General features: G+C 50.9%; 1 protein-coding gene across 1 annotated transcript in view; it reads left to right on the top strand.

Moving 5' to 3' along the window:
• The first annotated feature begins 1,354 nt into the window (after positions 1–1,354).
• Obscn (obscurin, cytoskeletal calmodulin and titin-interacting RhoGEF) overlaps positions 1,355–18,574 on the top strand; it is a 138,335-nt gene continuing 121,115 nt past the window's right edge. Inside the window, 10 exon segments of the mRNA XM_035448275.1 lie at positions 1,355–2,336; positions 2,782–3,051; positions 3,810–4,070; positions 4,383–4,691; positions 4,993–5,259; positions 5,851–6,132; positions 6,438–6,571; positions 6,573–6,651; positions 7,755–8,027; positions 15,227–15,502. Of these exon segments, the coding sequence (XP_035304166.1) occupies positions 1,355–2,336; positions 2,782–3,051; positions 3,810–4,070; positions 4,383–4,691; positions 4,993–5,259; positions 5,851–6,132; positions 6,438–6,571; positions 6,573–6,651; positions 7,755–8,027; positions 15,227–15,502 (3,133 nt within the window).

Here is an 18,574-nt window from a genome sequence, read left to right as displayed (position 1 = left end):
AGATGGAGGGTAGAGTCATAAGGTGCCCTGCCATGCTCCTGGGGAACCTGAAGACTGCGTATGGAGGGTAGAAAGACCTCTGACGCAAGGGCCTGATACTGATATCAAGGCAGACCGTCTATGGAACAGATGCTGAAGGATGGCTCCAGGGCCTGGGCTTGGGCTCCAGTTGGTACTGCCTGGTGGCCCTATCCTAACCTTAAGAGATGAGGCCTGTTTGTGGGTGGGGGACAGAGGTGCTGACTGGACAGTGAGTCAGCAAACCGGCCAGTGTAGCCCAGCCCTGGTCCAGAATCAGCCTCCTGGAAGAGGATTAGGGGGATTAGCTACCTGAATCACAGGACTGGAGGGTCGGGAATATAAACCCATCAACTGGCTGGTCCCATATCAGGCAGCCCAGGCTGAGACATGGGAAGCTCTGGTATAGCAGAGCAGATACAGAGGCTATGGTGAAGGTCTCTGCACTGGGGTGCTCATGTCTGCCAGGGGTGGAGGTGGTTAGCCTGTTGAGCCAGCCATGGTGTCCACTGTTCTTATATAAGACCTGGTACAGGCAGGTAGTCTCATCCACTCACTGGATCAGTGGCTGGTTGGCTGGGGCTAAGCCTTGATTGGGCAGAGGCCAGTGTCATCTGGGTGCCGATGATTCCTAGGAGGACTGACATGCAATCTCATTCTTGCAGGGGGTCCAAGTTGGCAGGACCATGCAAAGGACTGAGTAGTGACAAGGCCATCAGATCCCAGGCTAGCTAGGCCCAGCTGGGCCCCAGCTCTTGTAGAGAGAAGCTGTCTGTACTGGCTTCAGATGTTAGGGACCTTCCTGGTGCTCTTTGCAGCCACTGACTGAACTGTGACCACACCCTGCCCAGGCTTTCCCTGAAGACCAGCAGTATAAGGGCAGACAGGTGCTAGTGAGTGGGGTTCCCCGCAGTCCTATGGGTGAGGGCACTTCGTTAGGATGAGCTTCAGGTGGGGTGAGGGTTCTTTTCCTGCTGGTTGAGAACATGTCCCCTTGGGAGTCAAGAGGACTTGCTGGTTTGGGTATTGAGACTGGAGTTGGAGGGAGAGCAGAAGTACATCAGGTAATGGAAGATGCTAGACTTCCAAGTCACAGAAAGAGGCTAATCTGAACTACTAGACTTTGGAGCCAGTAGGGTGTCGTGGGAGTCTCCAAGGAGAAAATGAGACTTGCTGAGGAGGCAGCCAATGTGGAAGTGCCCGTTGGGTTACATTGGGTTTTCCTGTTAGCACTGGATAAGGACGAGGGCCAAATGTGACACAGGTTACTGGCTCATCTTAATAGCGTCATGACTTTCATCTTTGCCTTTTGTAGACCTCCAACCCTGCTGCCACCATGGACCACTCCTTCAGCGGAGCACCCCGCTTCCTGACGAGGCCAAAGGCGTTTGTGGTATCTGTGGGCAAGGATGCCACGCTGAGCTGCCAGATCGTGGGTAACCCCACGCCACATGTGAGCTGGGAGAAGGACCGGCAGCCAGTGGAGGCAGGAGCACGCTTCCGCCTGGCCCAAGACGGGGATGTGTACCGCCTCACCATCCTGGATCTGGCGCTCGGTGACAGTGGGCAGTACGTATGTCGCGCAAGGAACGCCATAGGGGAGGCCTTCGCTGCAGTAGGCCTCCGAGTAGACTCTGAGGGCACGTGCGCCGAGCAGGCACCCCACTTTCTGCTGCGACCTACCTCCATTCGCGTGCGCGAGGGCGCAGACGCTACCTTCCGCTGTCGTGTGGGCGGCTCACCACAACCTGCTGTGAGCTGGTCCAAAGATGGGCGGCGCCTGGGCGCACCCGACGCCCCCCATGTGCGCGTGGAAGATCACGGCGAGGCGAGCGCGCTTCGCATCCGGTCGGCACGGCCTCGCGATGGTGGCACCTACGAAGTCCATGCAGAGAACCCGCTGGGTTCCGCCAGTGCTGCCGCCGCGCTCGTGGTGGACTCAGACGCCGAGGCTGCCGGACCACCCGGAGCCTCCACCGCCTCGCTCTTGGCGCATCTGCAGCAGCGGCGCGAGGCCATGCGCGCAGAGGGCGTCCCCCCATCCCCACCCGGTGCCGGCACGCGCACCTGCACGGTGACCGAAGGCAAACACGCGCGACTCAGCTGCTATGTGACTGGCGAGCCTAAGCCCGAAACAGTGTGGAAGAAGGACGGGCAGCTGGTGACAGAGGGCCGGCGACACGTGGTGTACGAGGATGAGCAGGAGAACTTCGTCCTTAAGATTCTTTTCTGCAAGCAGTCGGACCGTGGCCTCTATACCTGCACAGCCTCCAACCTCGTGGGCCAGACCTACAGCTCCGTGCTGGTGGTCGTTAGAGGTGAGCATAGTAGCCTCCCACACATGTGCAGGCATGAGGCTTTTTCCCTGACTCCCTACACCCCGTCCTTTCACCTGAGTGCCAGCTGCGGTCCCAGGTGATTAACCTGGTCCAGAGGTCGGCTAGGGTCGGGTGGCTGCATCCTCAGTTCGAGGTCTGGGAGGCTCTGGTTGCTCAAAATGAACAGGCAATGATGGCCCCTGATGTGAACCACCATAGGGAACCGTAGTCCCAGTCACCATCCCCATATCCCTTCCCCCACACTCCTACCTGGCACCTCACTTATCCCCTGCTGTTGTCTCTTCCGTGTTCCACTTTCTCCTTCTCTTACTCTCCATCCTGTTTCTTCAACTCACCTATCCGACCCTGCACCCTTCCCATTTTTTGTCCCTTGGTCCACTGTCACTTCCCGCCACCTCCGCCTCCATCGGCCCCTCCCCCGCAGAACCGGCGGTGCCCTTCAAGAAGCGACTGCAGGACCTGGAGGTGAGAGAGAAAGAGTCTGCCACATTCCAGTGTGAGGTGGCGCAGCCGGCCACCGAGGCGGCGTGGTTTAAGGAGGAGACGCGGCTGTGGGCCAGCGCCAAGTACAGCATCGAGGAGGAGGGCACCGAGCGCCGGCTGACCGTGCGCGACGTCTCAGCAGACGACGACGCGGTGTACATCTGCGAGACCACAGAGGGCAGCCGCACCGTGGCAGAGCTCTCGGTCCAAGGCAGGCGGGGCGGGGCTGGGCGGGCTGGGCAGGGCAGGGCCGGGCGGGGCCGGGCGGGGCCAGGCGGCCAGACGGGCTTGGGAGCAGAGGTGGCAGACCTAGCGTCCCAGGGGTACAGGTGGAGTCAATTGCTTGTGGTCAGGAAGGCCAGTGAATAGGACTGAGGTGAGAGGGACAGGACAGAACAGAGGGGCCAGGATGAGGAAAAGGCAGTGGGAGGGGCAGAGGGAGTCTGGGATATGGGGTGGCGGTGGGGTCCAGTACAGTGTGATGGGTCAGGTTGACAAGAGGGTGCTTGCTCCTGAATCAGGGAGCTAGGCTGAGGTACACTAGGTGGGACAGACAGGGAAGAGGGCTCAAGTGCAGAAGAGGTGAGTCTGTAGGTGGAGAGATTCTAGGACACAGAGGTGTGTAGTGGCCTGGGGTTGGGGAGACTTGAGACTTGAGGCTTGCAGTGGTTAGAGGGAGGCTAGGGTTAGGGTTAAGCCTGCTTCTGGACAGGCAGGGGACCAGAAGGAAGGGTTGGAGAGAAGGTGTGTGTGTGTGTGTGTGTGTGTGTGTGTGTGTGTGTGTGTGTGATGAGATGAGAGAGAGAGAGAGAGAGAGAGAGAGAGAGAGAGAGAGAGAGAGAGAGAGAGAGAGAGAGAGAGAGAGAGAGAGGAAGATGAGATGGAGGCCACAGGAATTGGGGGTATGCAAAAGGAGTATGGGCTGTACAGGGGGCTTGTCTTACCATCTTGGCAATCTTCCCACTCTAGGGAACTTGACCAGAAAGCTTCCTCGGAAGACGGTAGTGCGCACTGGAGACACAGCTGTCTTCTGGGTAGAGCTAGCTGTCCCCGAGGGCCCTGTCCAGTGGCTACGGAACCAGGAGGAGATGGTGGCAGGCGGCCGGGTAGCCATCACTTCAGAAGGCACGTGCCACACACTGACAATCTTCCAGTGCACCTTGGAGGACATGGGTGAGGTGGCCTTTGTGGCTGGTGGCTGCCGAACGACCACCCAGTTCTGTGTATCAGGTAAGGGTTGGAAGAATGGCCTTTGGGTGGCTCTCTCAGTAGGGACACAGCCATGCCCTTTTTCTCCCTCAGTGCTGCAGGCTCCCCTTGCCAGTGGAGGTCCGAGGGTGGCAGAGGAAGGGCCTTCCCACTGCAACTGGGTGGCAGCAGGTCTGGAGAGGGGCTTCTGAGCCCACTGATGGTGGATGGTACCATCCCTTCCACCAGAGCAGTGTCCAGGGAGAGGCTCAAGTTCTGACATTTCCTTTCTGGGTGACCCAACGCTGGGGGAGGGAGTTTCCAGTTGGTAAGCTCAACCTGTCTTCCACACAGCACCCAGGAGGCCACCTCTGTACCCCCCTGCTGACCCTGTAGTAAAGGCCAAGACAGAGAGTTCTGTGACCCTCAGCTGGTCCCCACCACCTCATGGGGACCGCCCTGTCACCATTGATGGCTATGTGGTAGAGAAAAGGAAGCTCGGTGCTTATGCCTGGAGCCGGTGTCATGAAGCTGGATGGCTGGTCACAACTGAGTTTACTATCGTTGGTGTGGCTGAGGAGGGGGACTTCCAGTTCCGAGTGTCAGCCATTAACCACTTTGGCCAGAGTCCTTACCTTGAATTTCCAGGGACCATCCACTTGGGTGAGTAAAACCATCTAGTAACATCACAGGGGCTGCCACCTGACCCAAAGCATGGTTCTTTCTCCAGGGGAGCCAGGATGATCTTAAGGGGACTCTGCGTGGTTGGGGGATGTTGAAACCTCCTCATGCAGGAGGGGGTTTCTTAAGACAGGATCCAGGTCCCATAGAACCTGCCTCTCTTCAGCAGCCTTGGGGAGCCAGGCTTCAGCTACTCCATCTGTGTGGGGGCAGGGCAGAGGAGGGGGAGGCAGGACCTGTGCTCTTATCTCCAACTATTATCTTAATTCTGCCCACCCTGCAGTCCCCAGGCTGGCTGTGAAGACACCTCTGAAGGCGGTGGAGGCAGTGGAGGGAGGTGAGGTCACCTTCTCTGTGGACCTCACGGTGGCTTCTGAGGGCGAGTGGTTCCTGGATGGGGAGGCCTTGAAGGCCAGCAGTGTATATGTGATCCGTTGTGACCGTACCCGACATACACTCACCATCAGAGAGGTGCCTGCCAGATTGCATGGGGCACAGCTGAAGTTTGTGGCTAATGGCATTGAAACCAGCATCCGGATGGTGGTCCGAGGTAGGCCCGAGTCCTTGAGTCCCATTTTCTCTGCAGTGTGGTAGTAGGCAGGAGGCATAGTCCCTGGAGAAGGTTTGTCTGAAGGCAATGTGATGAAGTGGGTAGGGCAGCTGGGTGCTTGAGGCTGCCTGCCCTAGGCTGGCAGTTGAGGCTGGGCTCTGTGTGTCTGTTTGTGTGTGCGCACATGTGTGTATGAGATGCCTCCGGACTCTGCATCTCTGACTGCCTCTTTTCTCATTCTCTCTTCTGTCTATCCTCATGTCTCCTCCCTGCCTGCCTGTTTCTTTCTCACCTCTGTCTCACTCCCCCTACATCTGGCTTTCCCCATGGTCTCCCTCTTTTCACGGGTGCCCGTGTTCACTCTCTCTGTTCCCCTCTGACTCCTCTTCATACTCTTCCTTCTCTTGCCTTTCACTGACTTGCTTTCCTTCTAACCCACCCTTTTTCCTGGGTTTCTATTTTCCCTTTTATCGCCCTTTCCCCATCCTCACATCCTCCCCCCTCTCCTTCACTGCCTGTAACTCCTTTTGCCCGCCTTCTTGTGGTCTCTTTGCTCCTACTAACTTCTGTCTAACCATCCCTGACCTGTAGCAGGTCTGGGGCTAGCCAGCAACAAGCTTCCTGCTGTGGCTGCCCGGGAGGTGCTGGCCCGATTGCACGAAGAGGCGCAGCTGCTAGCTGAACTGTCGGACCAGGCTGCGGCTGTGACTTGGCTGAAGGATGGTCATGAGCTGCCCCTAGGACCCAAGTACGAGATGCAGGTGTCAGCAGGGAGGCGAGCACTGCTGGTGCGGGATGTGGCGCAGGATGATGCTGGCCTCTATGAGTGTGTCAGTCGAGAGAGCCGCATTGCCTACCAGTTGTTGGTGCAAGGTGAGTGTAGGTGGGCAGTGGGGCTGGCGTTCGTGTCCCTGTGCTACACTGTGTTTCTGGATGTATATCCTCTGTCCCCTAGCTCTAGGCAGGCTCTGAGGGTTCTGTTCAGTGGGATAGCTATTTTCTGACTTGTGTGTGTATATGTGTGTTAATGGTGGTGGATAGCTCAGCTCTGTAGGAAGAAGGACTTCTTATCTGTGGTTGGAACCTCTCTGGTCTGGGCGAGAGTCAGGGTCACATGTGGTCTATCAAGTCTTGGTATCTGCATCCATACCCTGTAGGGCTCAAACTTTTCATCACAGACATAGCAGGTGGCTATGTGGATGCTATGGTTGGGGGCCAAGCTGGACCTCAGAGGCACATATGCAAGAGTACTGGGGTAAAGATAGCAAGAGGCTTGGGTCCCTCTTGTCAGTGCTTCTTACAGTAGAGCATGGGGGGTATGGCATTGGCTGGGGGCAGCTTCAGATACCAGACAGGGCAAGGGTGTCTCCTCCTGTTCCCTGCATGAAGATCTGTAGACTTACAGCTTTGGCATAGGTGCATACCACTCTTGAGTGGCCTGGGGTTCTCCACACTGGACCATTGGATAGGGCCCACTTATGACTCCACAGCTGAAACTCTTTGCTGCCTTCCAGAGGCATGTGTTCCTCACACAGGCTCTGAAAACCTATAAATGCATACATTTCGTGCAACAGGATTTTGGGACCCGTATATGGAAGTCCATTCCATCTTGTCATGAGTTTAGAGAGCTCAAAATAATTTTTATTGTCCTCAAGACATTAGTTTAACGACTGTAGGATGTCCTGGCCTCAGTGGTGAATGGCTCTTATCTAAATAACATTACACTTGGGCCCAGGCGAGTTTACATTCATCCTGAAGGCTAGGTGAAGTGCCCTAATGGCCAATTAGTATGTGCAGTTACAGAGTGTCTTTAGGATTAAGGGAAGTAATTGCTATTTGCCCTTTACCATAATGCAAGTCTTCTGCCATTGTCCTCACCTTTGGTTGGCTACTTAAGATGATGTATGAATAAACAGAGACACATTCAGTATGGACTGAAACTGCCCTCCTGACAGTATCCTATGTCTCCATCTTTCCTTTAATGCCTATAGTTAGCTTTCCCCTCATCTACACACCCCCACTCAGGAGCTGACTGGGGGCTGATCGGCTGATCCCGACTGCAGCCCCACAAACACCAGTCTGAGACACAGGATTCTCAGTAATATGCATAGCTTTAAGTTTGGCTATATCCAAAAGCAAAAATCATGGCATGGTCAGTTTCCAGTTGGTGTTCATGAAGGGGGCCTTCCTCGGCTCTGTAGAAACTGTTTCTAAAGGAGGGTGGATTAAGGCATAAGAAACCGATGTCTTGGTCTACAAAGGCTGGCCTGGAGATTTCCTGTTACCCTGCCCTGTCAATCTGTTCTGGCATCACACACTGGCTAGACATCACACACTCAGGATTAAGAAGAGTCACCAGCAAGCAAGAGGCCTTGGGAGATTTCTGTGGCAGGAAATGGAGTTTCCTGGAGTCCAGGGTTTATTAACCAGAATCCAGGACTTAAGAGTTTGAAAGGAACCTCTGAATACGTGTCTTTGTCTCCTGTCCCCAGAGGCCAAGGTAGTGTTTGCCAAGAAGCAGCAGACACACAATGAGGTGAAGGCAGAGGCAGGAGCCAGTGCCACACTGAGCTGTGAGGTGGCCCAGGCCCAGACTGAGGTGACCTGGTTCAAGGATGGGAAGAAGCTGAGCTCCAGCTCGAAGGTTCGAGTGGAGGCCTCAGGCTGTGAGAGGAGGCTGGTGGTGCAGCAGGCGGGCAAGGCAGATGCTGGGGAGTACAGCTGTGAGGCCGGGGGACAGAAGATCTCCTTCCATCTGGATGTCACAGGTGGGTGCCATAGTGTGCTCAATGGGATTATCCCAGGACATATCTAGGCATCTTGGGCTGGTATTCTCCCTGCCATTAGACCTCAGTGTTTGGGTGTCTTCAGCTCTGTGCAGTGACTTTTAGGTCTGGCAGTGACCTATCAGGAGGTCAAAGTGGGCTGATGGCTGAGCCAATTTTGGGGAGTGTCCCTGGTGACACCGACCTGGGGTGATGAGCTTGCATAGTGAACATAGGTGTGACAGGGTCTAGTCAGTTGGCTGTGCGGGGGTGGGGGAGTCCCATGGCTGCAGCGCAAGTCCTGCAGGTGGCAGGAGATGCTTCTCTCTGTTAATTCCTACTTGCTGGCCTCCAGGGTTCTGGGAGCCCTTGTTGGCTCTGTCATAATTCCCATGTGACTTTGAATGTGTGTCCAACCGTCTCCGCCCTGTCCTTGAGTTTGAGGAAAAGGCACAGACCATGTAGCCACTCTCCCCTGCTTGACTCTACTGCATTCCACTGTCTTGCACTTTCTTCAGCTGTGGTCCAGAAAGGTGTGGGTTTCTGGCTTGGGGGCTGAGGCGGCCACCCCTCCCAACTGTGCCTCCTCCTGCTGTCTGTGGTCTCTACATGCAGGAGGACTGGGAAGCCATGGGTGGCCTGAAGTTTCTGGGGGACCCAAGACGGGGAAGATTTAGAGTTTTGTCCTTAAAGGTCAGGATAGTGGTATTGTTAAGGAAGCTACCTGTGATGGCCTTAAGGGCTGCAGTAGCTCACATGCCAGCAAACATCAGAGTGGGCCTGCGGGTTCTTAGGGCAGTAACAAGACCCGCATCCTCAGGCCTTCCACATATGAAGCTTTAGGGCATACAGCTTGGGTCACGTGGCACAGAACCTTGTTTATGATCACATGATGATCTGCCAATTAGGGGCAGTGTTGCCTTGGCCATGACTGGGCTGTGATGAGCCCCAGGCCCTGAAGAAGGATTGAGTATATCTAGTCTGGAGTCTCTGACCTGTGCATCCCTATCTGTCTCCAGAGCCCAAGCTGGTGTTTGCCAAGAAGCAGCAGGAACTCAGCAAGGTGAAGGCAGAGGCTGGGGCCAGTGCCACACTGAGCTGTGAGGTGGCCCAGGCCCAGACTGAGGTGACCTGGTTCAAGGATGGGAAGAAGCTGAGCTCTGGTTCGAAGGTTCGAGTGGAGGCCTCAGGCTGTGAGAGGAGGCTGGTGGTGCAGCAGGCGGGCAAGGCAGATGCTGGGGAGTACAGCTGTGAGGCCGGGGGACAGAAGGTCTCCTTCCATCTGGATGTCACAGGTGAGTTCTTTGGGACAATCCACATGTGTATTCATAATTATTACTTCTTGATTTTTTTGAGATAGTGTCTCATTATGTAACCATGGCTGGCCCTGCCTGGAACTTGCTATGTAGACCATGATAGCCTCAGACTCACAGAGGTCTGCCTTTCTCTGCCTCCAGAATGCTGAGATTGTAGTTGTGCACCACCACACCTGTCTTATGAGTTTCTTACTATGCCTAATTTCTCAGGGTCCTCCAGGAGAAACATACACAGTATTTGGTGCTATCTGCATCTGAGGCACCTACTGCAGATCTTGGGCTGTATTCTGGATGGATAAGGGAGCATGACTTTCTCTGTGTTTAGAGGTCCTTGGGTTTCTCCTGAGCACAGAGAGTGCAGGGCCTGGATGACATTCTGCCCTCCAGCTGACCCATGTAGGGTCTTTCCCACTGTGACCTTGCTGATCTAGATAGTGCCTCTGACTTTGTGCCCCTGTTTGTCCCCAGAGCCCAAGATGGTGTTTGCCAAAGGGCAGCAGGCATGCAACAAGGTGAAGGCAGAAGCAGGGGCCACTACCACACTGAGCTGTGAGGTGGCCCAGGCTCAGACTGAGGTGACCTGGTTCAAGGATGGGAAGAAGCTGAGCTCAAGCTCAAAGGTTCAAGTGGAGGCCTCAGGCTGTGAGAGGAGGCTGGTGGTGCAGCAGGTGGGCAAGGCAGATGCTGGGGAGTACAGCTGTGAGGCCGGGGGACAGACGGTCTCCTTCCGTCTGGACATCACAGGTCAGTTGGTTAGACATTTGTCTATGTCATGGGACAACCCTGGGGGAAGTTTTTCAGTGTGGGCTGGGTGCTGGGTCTGTTGGACAGGCTGTACAGGTCATGCATTGGCCTGTTCTCCATAAGTCACAAGTTACCCCAAGCTCACAGGAGTGAACAAGAACTGTGCTTTTTTTCCCTCTCCAGTTGATAAGGCAGAATGTAACTATGTCTGTGCACCACATGTGTGCCTGGTGCCCAGGAAGACTAGAGGAGGGCATCAGATCCCCTGGGACTGGAGTTACAGACAGTTGTGAGCTGTAATGTGATGCTGAGAACAGAACTCAGGTCTTTTGGAAGAGCAGCCAGTGCTCCTAACCACTGAGCCATCTCTTCAACTCCTCTTTCTCTTTTAAAAGTTTGTATTGGTCATCCAACTTACTCTGAATTTCTGTTAACTTTAGTGTCAGTTTTCAAATTTTACAAACTAAGGATGTATAATTGATATGACTACACAGATCAATTTTAGGGATATAGTCATTTTAGGATGAAGACTTCAAATCTGTGACTATGGTATGACTTTTCATTTGTTGAGTATTTTCAGTGGAGTTTTCAGCAAACAGGACTCGAATTTGTTTGAGAACTTATTACTAAGAGTGTATTTTTTAATGTCACCACTGTGATGGAATTCTTTTCTTAATTCCCCCTTAAAAATGTAGTTTTTTGAAAATTTCAAACATTTATACATTCCAATCATACCCACTCCCACTCCCTACCTCCAGCTCCTCCTGACCCCCACCTAACAGATCTCCCATGTCCTACTTTCTTTCCTTCTAACTTCAGTTAGTGATGCCTGAGAGGGCATGGACAGGATCATCCACTGGGGCACGGGGAGTCTACCAGTGGTGACACCCCACAAAAAACTGACTCTTAAGCTCTCATCAGCCCCTCAGCTGATGCTTGTGGGGAGGACTGGTTTCTCTGTGTTCATCTTGTACCTGAAACTGTGCTGAACCTACTTGTTAAAGCTAAATCATCTTGTGAATCCCTAAGGATTCCCAGGTACCAGACTGTCATATCTGCAGGTTGTGCATCTTAGTCTGGTCTGGATGCTCTTTTGCCTGGATTCAGTCCTTTACTGGCTGCAGGACTCCCTGAGTTTTCTCTGTTCTCTATCTCCTCATGAGTCAGTTTTGGTAGCATTTTTCCAGGAAGTTGTTTGTTTCATCTAGGCTATCTTTTTGGTTCCTGTGTTTTCTTTTTCTTTTTGGCTTTTGAGACAGGGTTTCTCTGTGTAACATCTCTGGTTGCCCTGGAATTAGCTCTGTAGACCAGGCTGGCCTTGAACTCACAGAGATCCCCCTGCCTCTGCCTCTGGAGTGCTGGGATTAAAGGCATGAGCCACCACTTCTGGGCTATTATCTGTTGACACAATCATTCACAATGTTTTTATTTTTATTTTTATTTTGGTACTCATAGAGACTCTGTCTTGATGTTTTCACTTTTATTTTGGATTTTAACAAAATGAGTTATTTCTTTTTTCTTTTCTTAGTTGAAACAATGGTTACTCTGTTCTATTGATCTTTTTCAAAGAACCAACTTTTTATTTATGTGAACATACTCTTTTCTTTAGGAAAAAAGTTTTTTTTTAAAAATTATTACCAACATTTGTTGCAGGTAGTGTTTGTGTTAGTGGCCTTTTTGAGCTGAGCTATAAAGGGCACATTCCTCATTATGTGATTGGAGTGCTGGTCTGTGGCTGTTGGTCATGGATGCCTCACTTCCTGAGCAGTTGTGCACTGAACTCAGCATCACCTCAGGCCATCACTGAGGGTGTCCAGGTGTGCAGGCCTTTCTGAGCATGGCTGCTGTTCTAGGAGATGCCAACTTATTCCAAAGCCCACTGTGGAACTTCAATCCCTAACTTTTGGTTAGACTCGTTTGTTGCAACCTGTTCTCCACTGTCCAGGGAAGCCTGGAATTCAGCAAAGACTTCTCATTGCCTTATGGTCCTTCCATAAGTGTTCTGCATTGGGAACTCAGAGCCAATGGAGACAACCTATGTGTGGGGTTCAGGGGCTCCCATATGTCAGATGATGCTGGTTGTCTGGGGACCTGGTCTGCCCTGCTCTGTCAGAGGCTGCAGAGGCATCATCGGAGCAGTGACAGCACATTGGAGCTGAGGGGGCGAGGAGCAGTGACATGAAAGTCCTCACCTCTGGCAGTCTGTGACCCAGATTCAGAGGTTTTTCTGGACCGAGTCTGTTCATCCCCAGATTACTGTAAGCTGTTGGTCAATTTCTAGAGTTCTTAAGGTTGGCTCTAACTTTTTCCTTTTTTTTTGTGGCAGAGGGTAGGGATATTGCTTCAGTTTCTCTTATCATAGAAAAGGAAAATGAACTACAATTTTGTGTTGGAAATGTATTCAAAAGCACGTTTGTTCTGTTGGGCTATCCCACTCACTTGGGAGTATTTGGAGACACTCAGAGGTGCCTGTTAAAGGGAGTGGTCCTTTGTCCTTTAGATTCCTGGAGATAGGAACATGGAGATGATACATTTAGCTTCTAGGAGTCTAAATTGAGAATTGATTTGGACAAGGGGAGACCCAAGGCAAGGAGAGCAGGTATGAGGCTCTTCCTTACTCTAGGTAGGAGGTGATGAGGTTAGAAGAGAGAGTGACTGTGAGCATGGAGAGGAGGCCAATGCTTAAGAACTGTTGTAGGTGAGTGAAAGAACGCTGAGGACTAAGCAGAGGGAGCTGTGAGGTACTGCATAGACATAGGCAGCAAGCAACAGAAAAATGATGATGGCATGGTGTCCAAAGTATTGAGGGAAACAACTGTCGACTTCAAATTCCATGCCCAGCTAAGCGGTCACTGAGGAGCAAAGGTGAAATAGCATATATTCAGAAAGTATCTTTAGAGAGTTTACCATTCACAAAAACTTACTGAAAGAATTTAATGGATGTATTTCTCAGAGTGAAGTCTTAAAAGTTAACAGAATGGGGTCCTTGAGTCACCAGAGTTTGGGAACCAAGATAGACCCTAATTTAGTTATAGCAACTGTGTGTCCCTATTTATCTTCAGAGCCCAAGGTGGTGTTTGCCAAGGATCAGCAGACACACAGCGAGGTGAAGTCAGAGGCAGGGGCCAGTGCCACACTGAGTTGTGCAGTAGCCCAGGCCCAGACTGAGGTGACCTGGTTCAAGGATGGCAAGAAGCTGAGCTCCAGCTCAAAGGTTCGAATGGAGGCCTCTGGCTGTGAGAGGAGGCTGGTGGTGCAGCAGACGGGCAAGGCAGATGCTGGGGAGTACAGCTGTGAGGCCGGGGGACAGAAGGTCTCCTTCCATCTGGATGTCACAGGTGGGTGCTGCGATGCTAAATCAGTTTGCAAATGTTATGAGCCTGATTACGGCCAGGCAGGCCCTGTGTGTTTCCTATTGAGTATCATCTTTGCCGATCTCACAACCTTTGTCAATCTCATCCCTGTGTCTGGTCCAGGTGCATTTGGTGGATATATGTTTGGCTTAGCCAGGGCCTCTTGTGTGCCTCAAGAGGTGTCTTAATGCTATAATGTTCTGTTTCATGTTCTCAGTACCTGCTCAGGTACTGTTCCCTGGTGCCATGGACTCTGGTCCTACTTGTGTGTAGGTCTGAGGCGACAAATGTCTTTGTTTGAGGTCTTATCCAGTCCCATGTGAGGATTCTTTTAAAGAGAAATTTTAATTCATGTTCAGCCAGGGTAAGAAGGAATTTCAGTCACATGATCATATTTGAAACTATAGCAACACTGAGCCTGGGGCTACCAGGGTTCAGTTAGGTGTTTTGGAACACTCTGCGCCCTCTCACTGGGTAAGAATGCAGGATCTTTCTCAGTCCAGTGGTGCATGATCCAGAGACTTAAGGCACCAGAAACTTAATGGCCACCAAAAGTCAACCTGAGACAATGGCTCTTGGTTTGTTGAATCATGCGAGTGAAAGTAAGAGATTCGGACCCTCATGGGGGCAAGTGAAGTGGAAGCAGGCATTGTTAAGGGAAATTACAGAAAAGTGAAAGCCTCCCTCTCCCCGCCCCCAAGAATGAGATGGATTCCAAGAGAGGAAAAGACATTGGGTTTCTTTGTCTGGAAGTTGTTTACAGGACTTATGGCAAAAACTGGGCAAGGACAGAAGCAATTACATCTTAGTCAACCAATTAGAGAGCCCCATATCCTGTCCCTGATCTGGTCCAATCAGAGAGGTCAGCTGCAGTGCCTGTCCAGTTAGGAGCTTGAAGTCCCTTGCATGCCATCTCTGAAGGCCTGCCACCTATAAGTCATATAGTTGTCAATGCTGTCCTCCATCCTTGCAGGTGTCTCAAGTGCAGTTAATCACTGTAAGAGTTCTCTGTTCTCACAGCTACCAAGAAGTAACTAAAGTTGTTTTGCTTGTTTTTGGTTTTTCGAGACAGGATTTCTCTGTATAGCCCTGGTTGTCCTGGAACTTGCTTTTTAGACCAGGCTGGCCTCTAACTCAGAGATCCACCTGCCTCTGCCTCCTGACTGCTGGGATAAAAGGTGTGCACCACCGCCACTCCCCAGCATGCAGTTGTCCTTAGTTAACTTCCAGTCTCTGGATGGTCAGGAGTGACTTTAGTATTTATCATGGGCCTTTCCCCCTTACAGCCCATATAAACACACTACCCTATTCTATGGCATAATCTAGACACATGTTCCTGGATTCTTTGTGGAACGTAGGAGGATCTGTGGAGTGGTAGACAAATGCTGTGCTGTGTGTGTGTGTGTGTGTGTGTGTGTGTGTGTGTGTGTGTGTGTGTGTGTACATCCTGCTGGTGCAGGCTAGGCAAGTGCTTTACTGTTGTGCTTCACTCTTGTCCAAACTGAAACCTTCTGTATGACAATCCTCCTTGAATCTGATTTATGGTCGCGTATGTAAAGGACCGAGCAGCTCATGGGGCGGTGGCTCACTTGGCAACAGTGAGTTGTTACTATTGTGAAGATTTTTTATTCCATAGTCTTTGACCAGTGATTCTATCCTTCTTTAACTGCCTCCAAAGCAGTGGTAGGATGTGTGGATGAACTGTGGTCTCCCCCCACCCCAGGCCCTTTCTCCATGCGACTTTCATGACTCAAACAGCTTCTGATTTTGTCTTACTTTCTGTTCTCAGAACCCAAGGTGGTGTTTGCCAAGGAGCAGCAGGCACACAGTGAGGTGAAGTCAGAGGCAGGAGCCAGTGCCACACTGAGCTGCAAGGTGGCCCAGGCCCAGACTGAGGTGACCTGGTTCAAGGATGGGAAGAAGCTGAGTTCTGGCTCAAAGGTTCGAGTGGAGGCCTCTGGTTGTGAGAGGAGGCTGGTGGTGCAGCAGGCGGGCAAGGCAGATGCTGGGGAGTACAGCTGTGAGGCCGGGGGACAGAAGGTCTCCTTCCGTCTGGATGTCACAGGTAGATTTTCTTTTCTTTTTTTCTTTTTAAATGTTCTATAGTGTGCATACTAGGCCTTAGGGTGAGACACTGCCTTGTGACCTATGTACATCTGTAGTCACTGCTAGCTGATCCCATTGGGGTGCCTTGATTTTGTGAAGTGCATCTTATTTTTAAGAGATTTTGAACTATTTAGAAATTCTATGGGGAAGGATCCTGACTTCCCATTTTAAGATGGGCACAAAGGAGCTTGACTTGCTTAGCCAGACAGTTGCAGAGCCAGGGTTTAGGTCAAGGTTAGTTTCCCTCTGAAGATTTCTGCACCCTGGTGTTTGCTGTAGTGTGTCTCCTGGTGTGTGAATTCTCGAGATTTCTGTTTGTTTGAAAATACTCATTTTGTTGGCTGTTGTGCTGATTGGTTTTATGTCAATTTGACATAAACTAGAGTCATTTGGGAAGAATGACCTCAGTAGAGAAAATGTCTTCATAACATTGGCCTGTAGGCAGGTCTGTGGTGCATGGTGCATTTTTTTAATTAGTGGTTGATGTGGGAGGGTACAGTTCATGTGTGCTGTGTCACTGCTGGGCAGGTGGTCCTGGAGTATGTAAGAAAGCAGGCTGTCATGGAAAGAAGGTGCACAAATAAATCCTCTTTTGCACCTGAACTGATTGTTCAGTATGAGTTTTGATATACAAGGCAGCTCACAGGGATGGTTGTGGTTGTAATGAAGCTTGAACATGAGGTTGGAGCTGAAGATGCCTATGGATGGTGTTTGTTTCAGTGTAGCACTGGCATATCCCACATGTAGATTGGCATTCTGAGTGTGTTAGGAATGAATATGACATGAACTTATTCTTAAGAGAAGTGGGTGTCAGCAAGTCAGAGGCAGATCAACTTTAAAATGGTTCCTAAGTAAATTGTTGGGAGAAATTGCCAGAGATACTCTGGTGGAGAGCTTCAAAGTCATTCTGAGTGTGTATCTTTAATTCAAAGAGACATAAAAGAGTAAAAGGACCATAGGCCAATAGCACAATGGGATTAACAATCTTTCTGTGAGAAAGGGTTACTTTCAGAAGTCCTGCACTTGAGTGACCTCAATGGACAGTAAAGGAATCACATGTGAAATCCCAATAAATAATTTTGTTGGAAATCCCTGGGGCCTCCTGTAGTAGATCAGTACTTATCCCTAGCATAGGTGTGGACTTTGGGAGCCCATTCCACATAGAGGAATACTCCCTGAGCCAAGACACATGGGGGTGAGCCTAGGCCCTATCCCAAAGGATATGACAGACTCTGAAGATACCCTATGGAAGGCCTCACCCTCCCTGGGGAGCAGAAAGGGTATGGGATAGGTAGGGTTTTAGTTGGGGGGAGGTTGTAGGGGAGGAGGGGAGGGAGAGGGAACTGGGATTGACATGTAAAACAATCTTGTTTCTAATTCAAATAAAAAAAATAAAAGGAAAACCATTAGCACAGTTGAAGGAAAGAAAGAAGGAAAAAGAAAGGAAGGAAGGGAGAGAGGAAGGAAGGAAGGGAGCAAACTGGCTGAGCAAGCGATGAGGAACACTTCCCTATGGCCTCTGCATTAGGTTCTGCCTCAGGTTCCTGCCTTTGCCTGACTTCTCTTCATAATGGATTGTGATCTGGACAAGTAAGCTGAAATAAACCCTTTTCTCCCCAAACTGCTTTTGGTCATGGTGTCTTAATAGCAGTTGGTACCCTGATTAAGGCAAGTGTTACAGTGAGGACCTCATATTGCTTGCTTGATATTGGGGACCAGAGCATCTTGATTCTGGGTTTATGTCTCTCCTCTCTTGTGGGTATTCTTGGTCTTTGGCTGTTTTTTCCCATCTGTCCCTGTAAGGACTCCTGTTACTCTGGTAGACCCTTTCATATCCTTATACATGTGGTCATACATTTCTTTTGATTCATCTTCCAACTTACTAATCTTATGTTGTAGTACATATAATGTCTGTCAGTGCCACTGGAAGTAGGCTTACTTTCAATTGTTGCATTTTTTTCATATTCCTACAGACACATAGCTACACTTTTCTTTTCTTTTTTAAAATTTATTTATTATTTCTAGTTAGGGAACAAGCTTGTTTCACATGTAAGTCCCTTCTCTCTCTCCCTCCCCTCACCCCATCCCTCCTCCCCCACCCCCAGCCTACCCCCCACCCCATCCACCCACCACTCCCCAGGCAGGGTAGGGCCCTCAACGGGGGCTCTGCAAAGTCCACCAAATCTTCCTGTGCTGGTCCTGGGCCCTTCCCCATGTGTCCAGGGCCAGAGTGTAACCCTTCATGTGGGATGGGCTCTCAAAGTCCCTTCTTGCACCAGGGAAAAATACTAATCCACCACCAGAGGCTCCCTGGAGTGCAGAGGCCTCCTTATTGACATCCATGTTCAGGGGTCTGGATCAGTCTTGTACTGGCCTCCCTGACAGCATCTGGGGTCGATGTGCTCTCCCTTGTTCAGGCCAACTGTTCCTGTGGGTTTCTCCAACCTGGTACAGACCCCTTCATTCTTCATTCCTCCCTCTCTTCAACTAAATTCCCGATTTCAGCTCAGTGTATATCTGTGGATGTCTGTCTCTGCTTCCATCAGCCACTGGGTGAGGGCTCTAGGATGGCATAAAGAGAAGTCATCAATCTCATTTTAGGGGAAGGGCTTTTAGGTTATCCTCTCCACCATTGCCTGGATTGTCAGATCGTGTCATCCTTGTAGGTCTCTGGAGATCTCCCTGGTTCCAGATCTCTTCTTGGACCTATAGTGGCTCCCTCTGATATGGTATCTCTCATCCTGCTCACTTTACTCTATTCTTCCCCCAACTCAATATTTCTGCCCCTTCATTTCCTCTCTTCTACTCCTCTTCCCTTGCTCTTATTGTAGCAGCTCCTTCCCCCATTTTTGAGCTTTATAATTTGTTTGATTTAACAGAATCTATGGATTCTTGCACGTACACACACACACACACACACACACACACACACACACACACACACACATTTTGGTATTGAATGGGCTTTTTACAACCTAGTTACATTCTCTGCTACTGAGTTCTGTCCCCAGTAACATCACCACATGTGTTT

This window comes from Cricetulus griseus, chromosome 7 (genome assembly GCF_003668045.3).
Source record: "Cricetulus griseus strain 17A/GY chromosome 7, alternate assembly CriGri-PICRH-1.0, whole genome shotgun sequence".
In the NCBI taxonomy this organism is placed as follows: Eukaryota; Metazoa; Chordata; class Mammalia; order Rodentia; family Cricetidae; genus Cricetulus; species Cricetulus griseus.
Note: the sequence above shows the minus strand (reverse complement) of the source record. Positions and strands in the feature narration are given on the sequence as shown.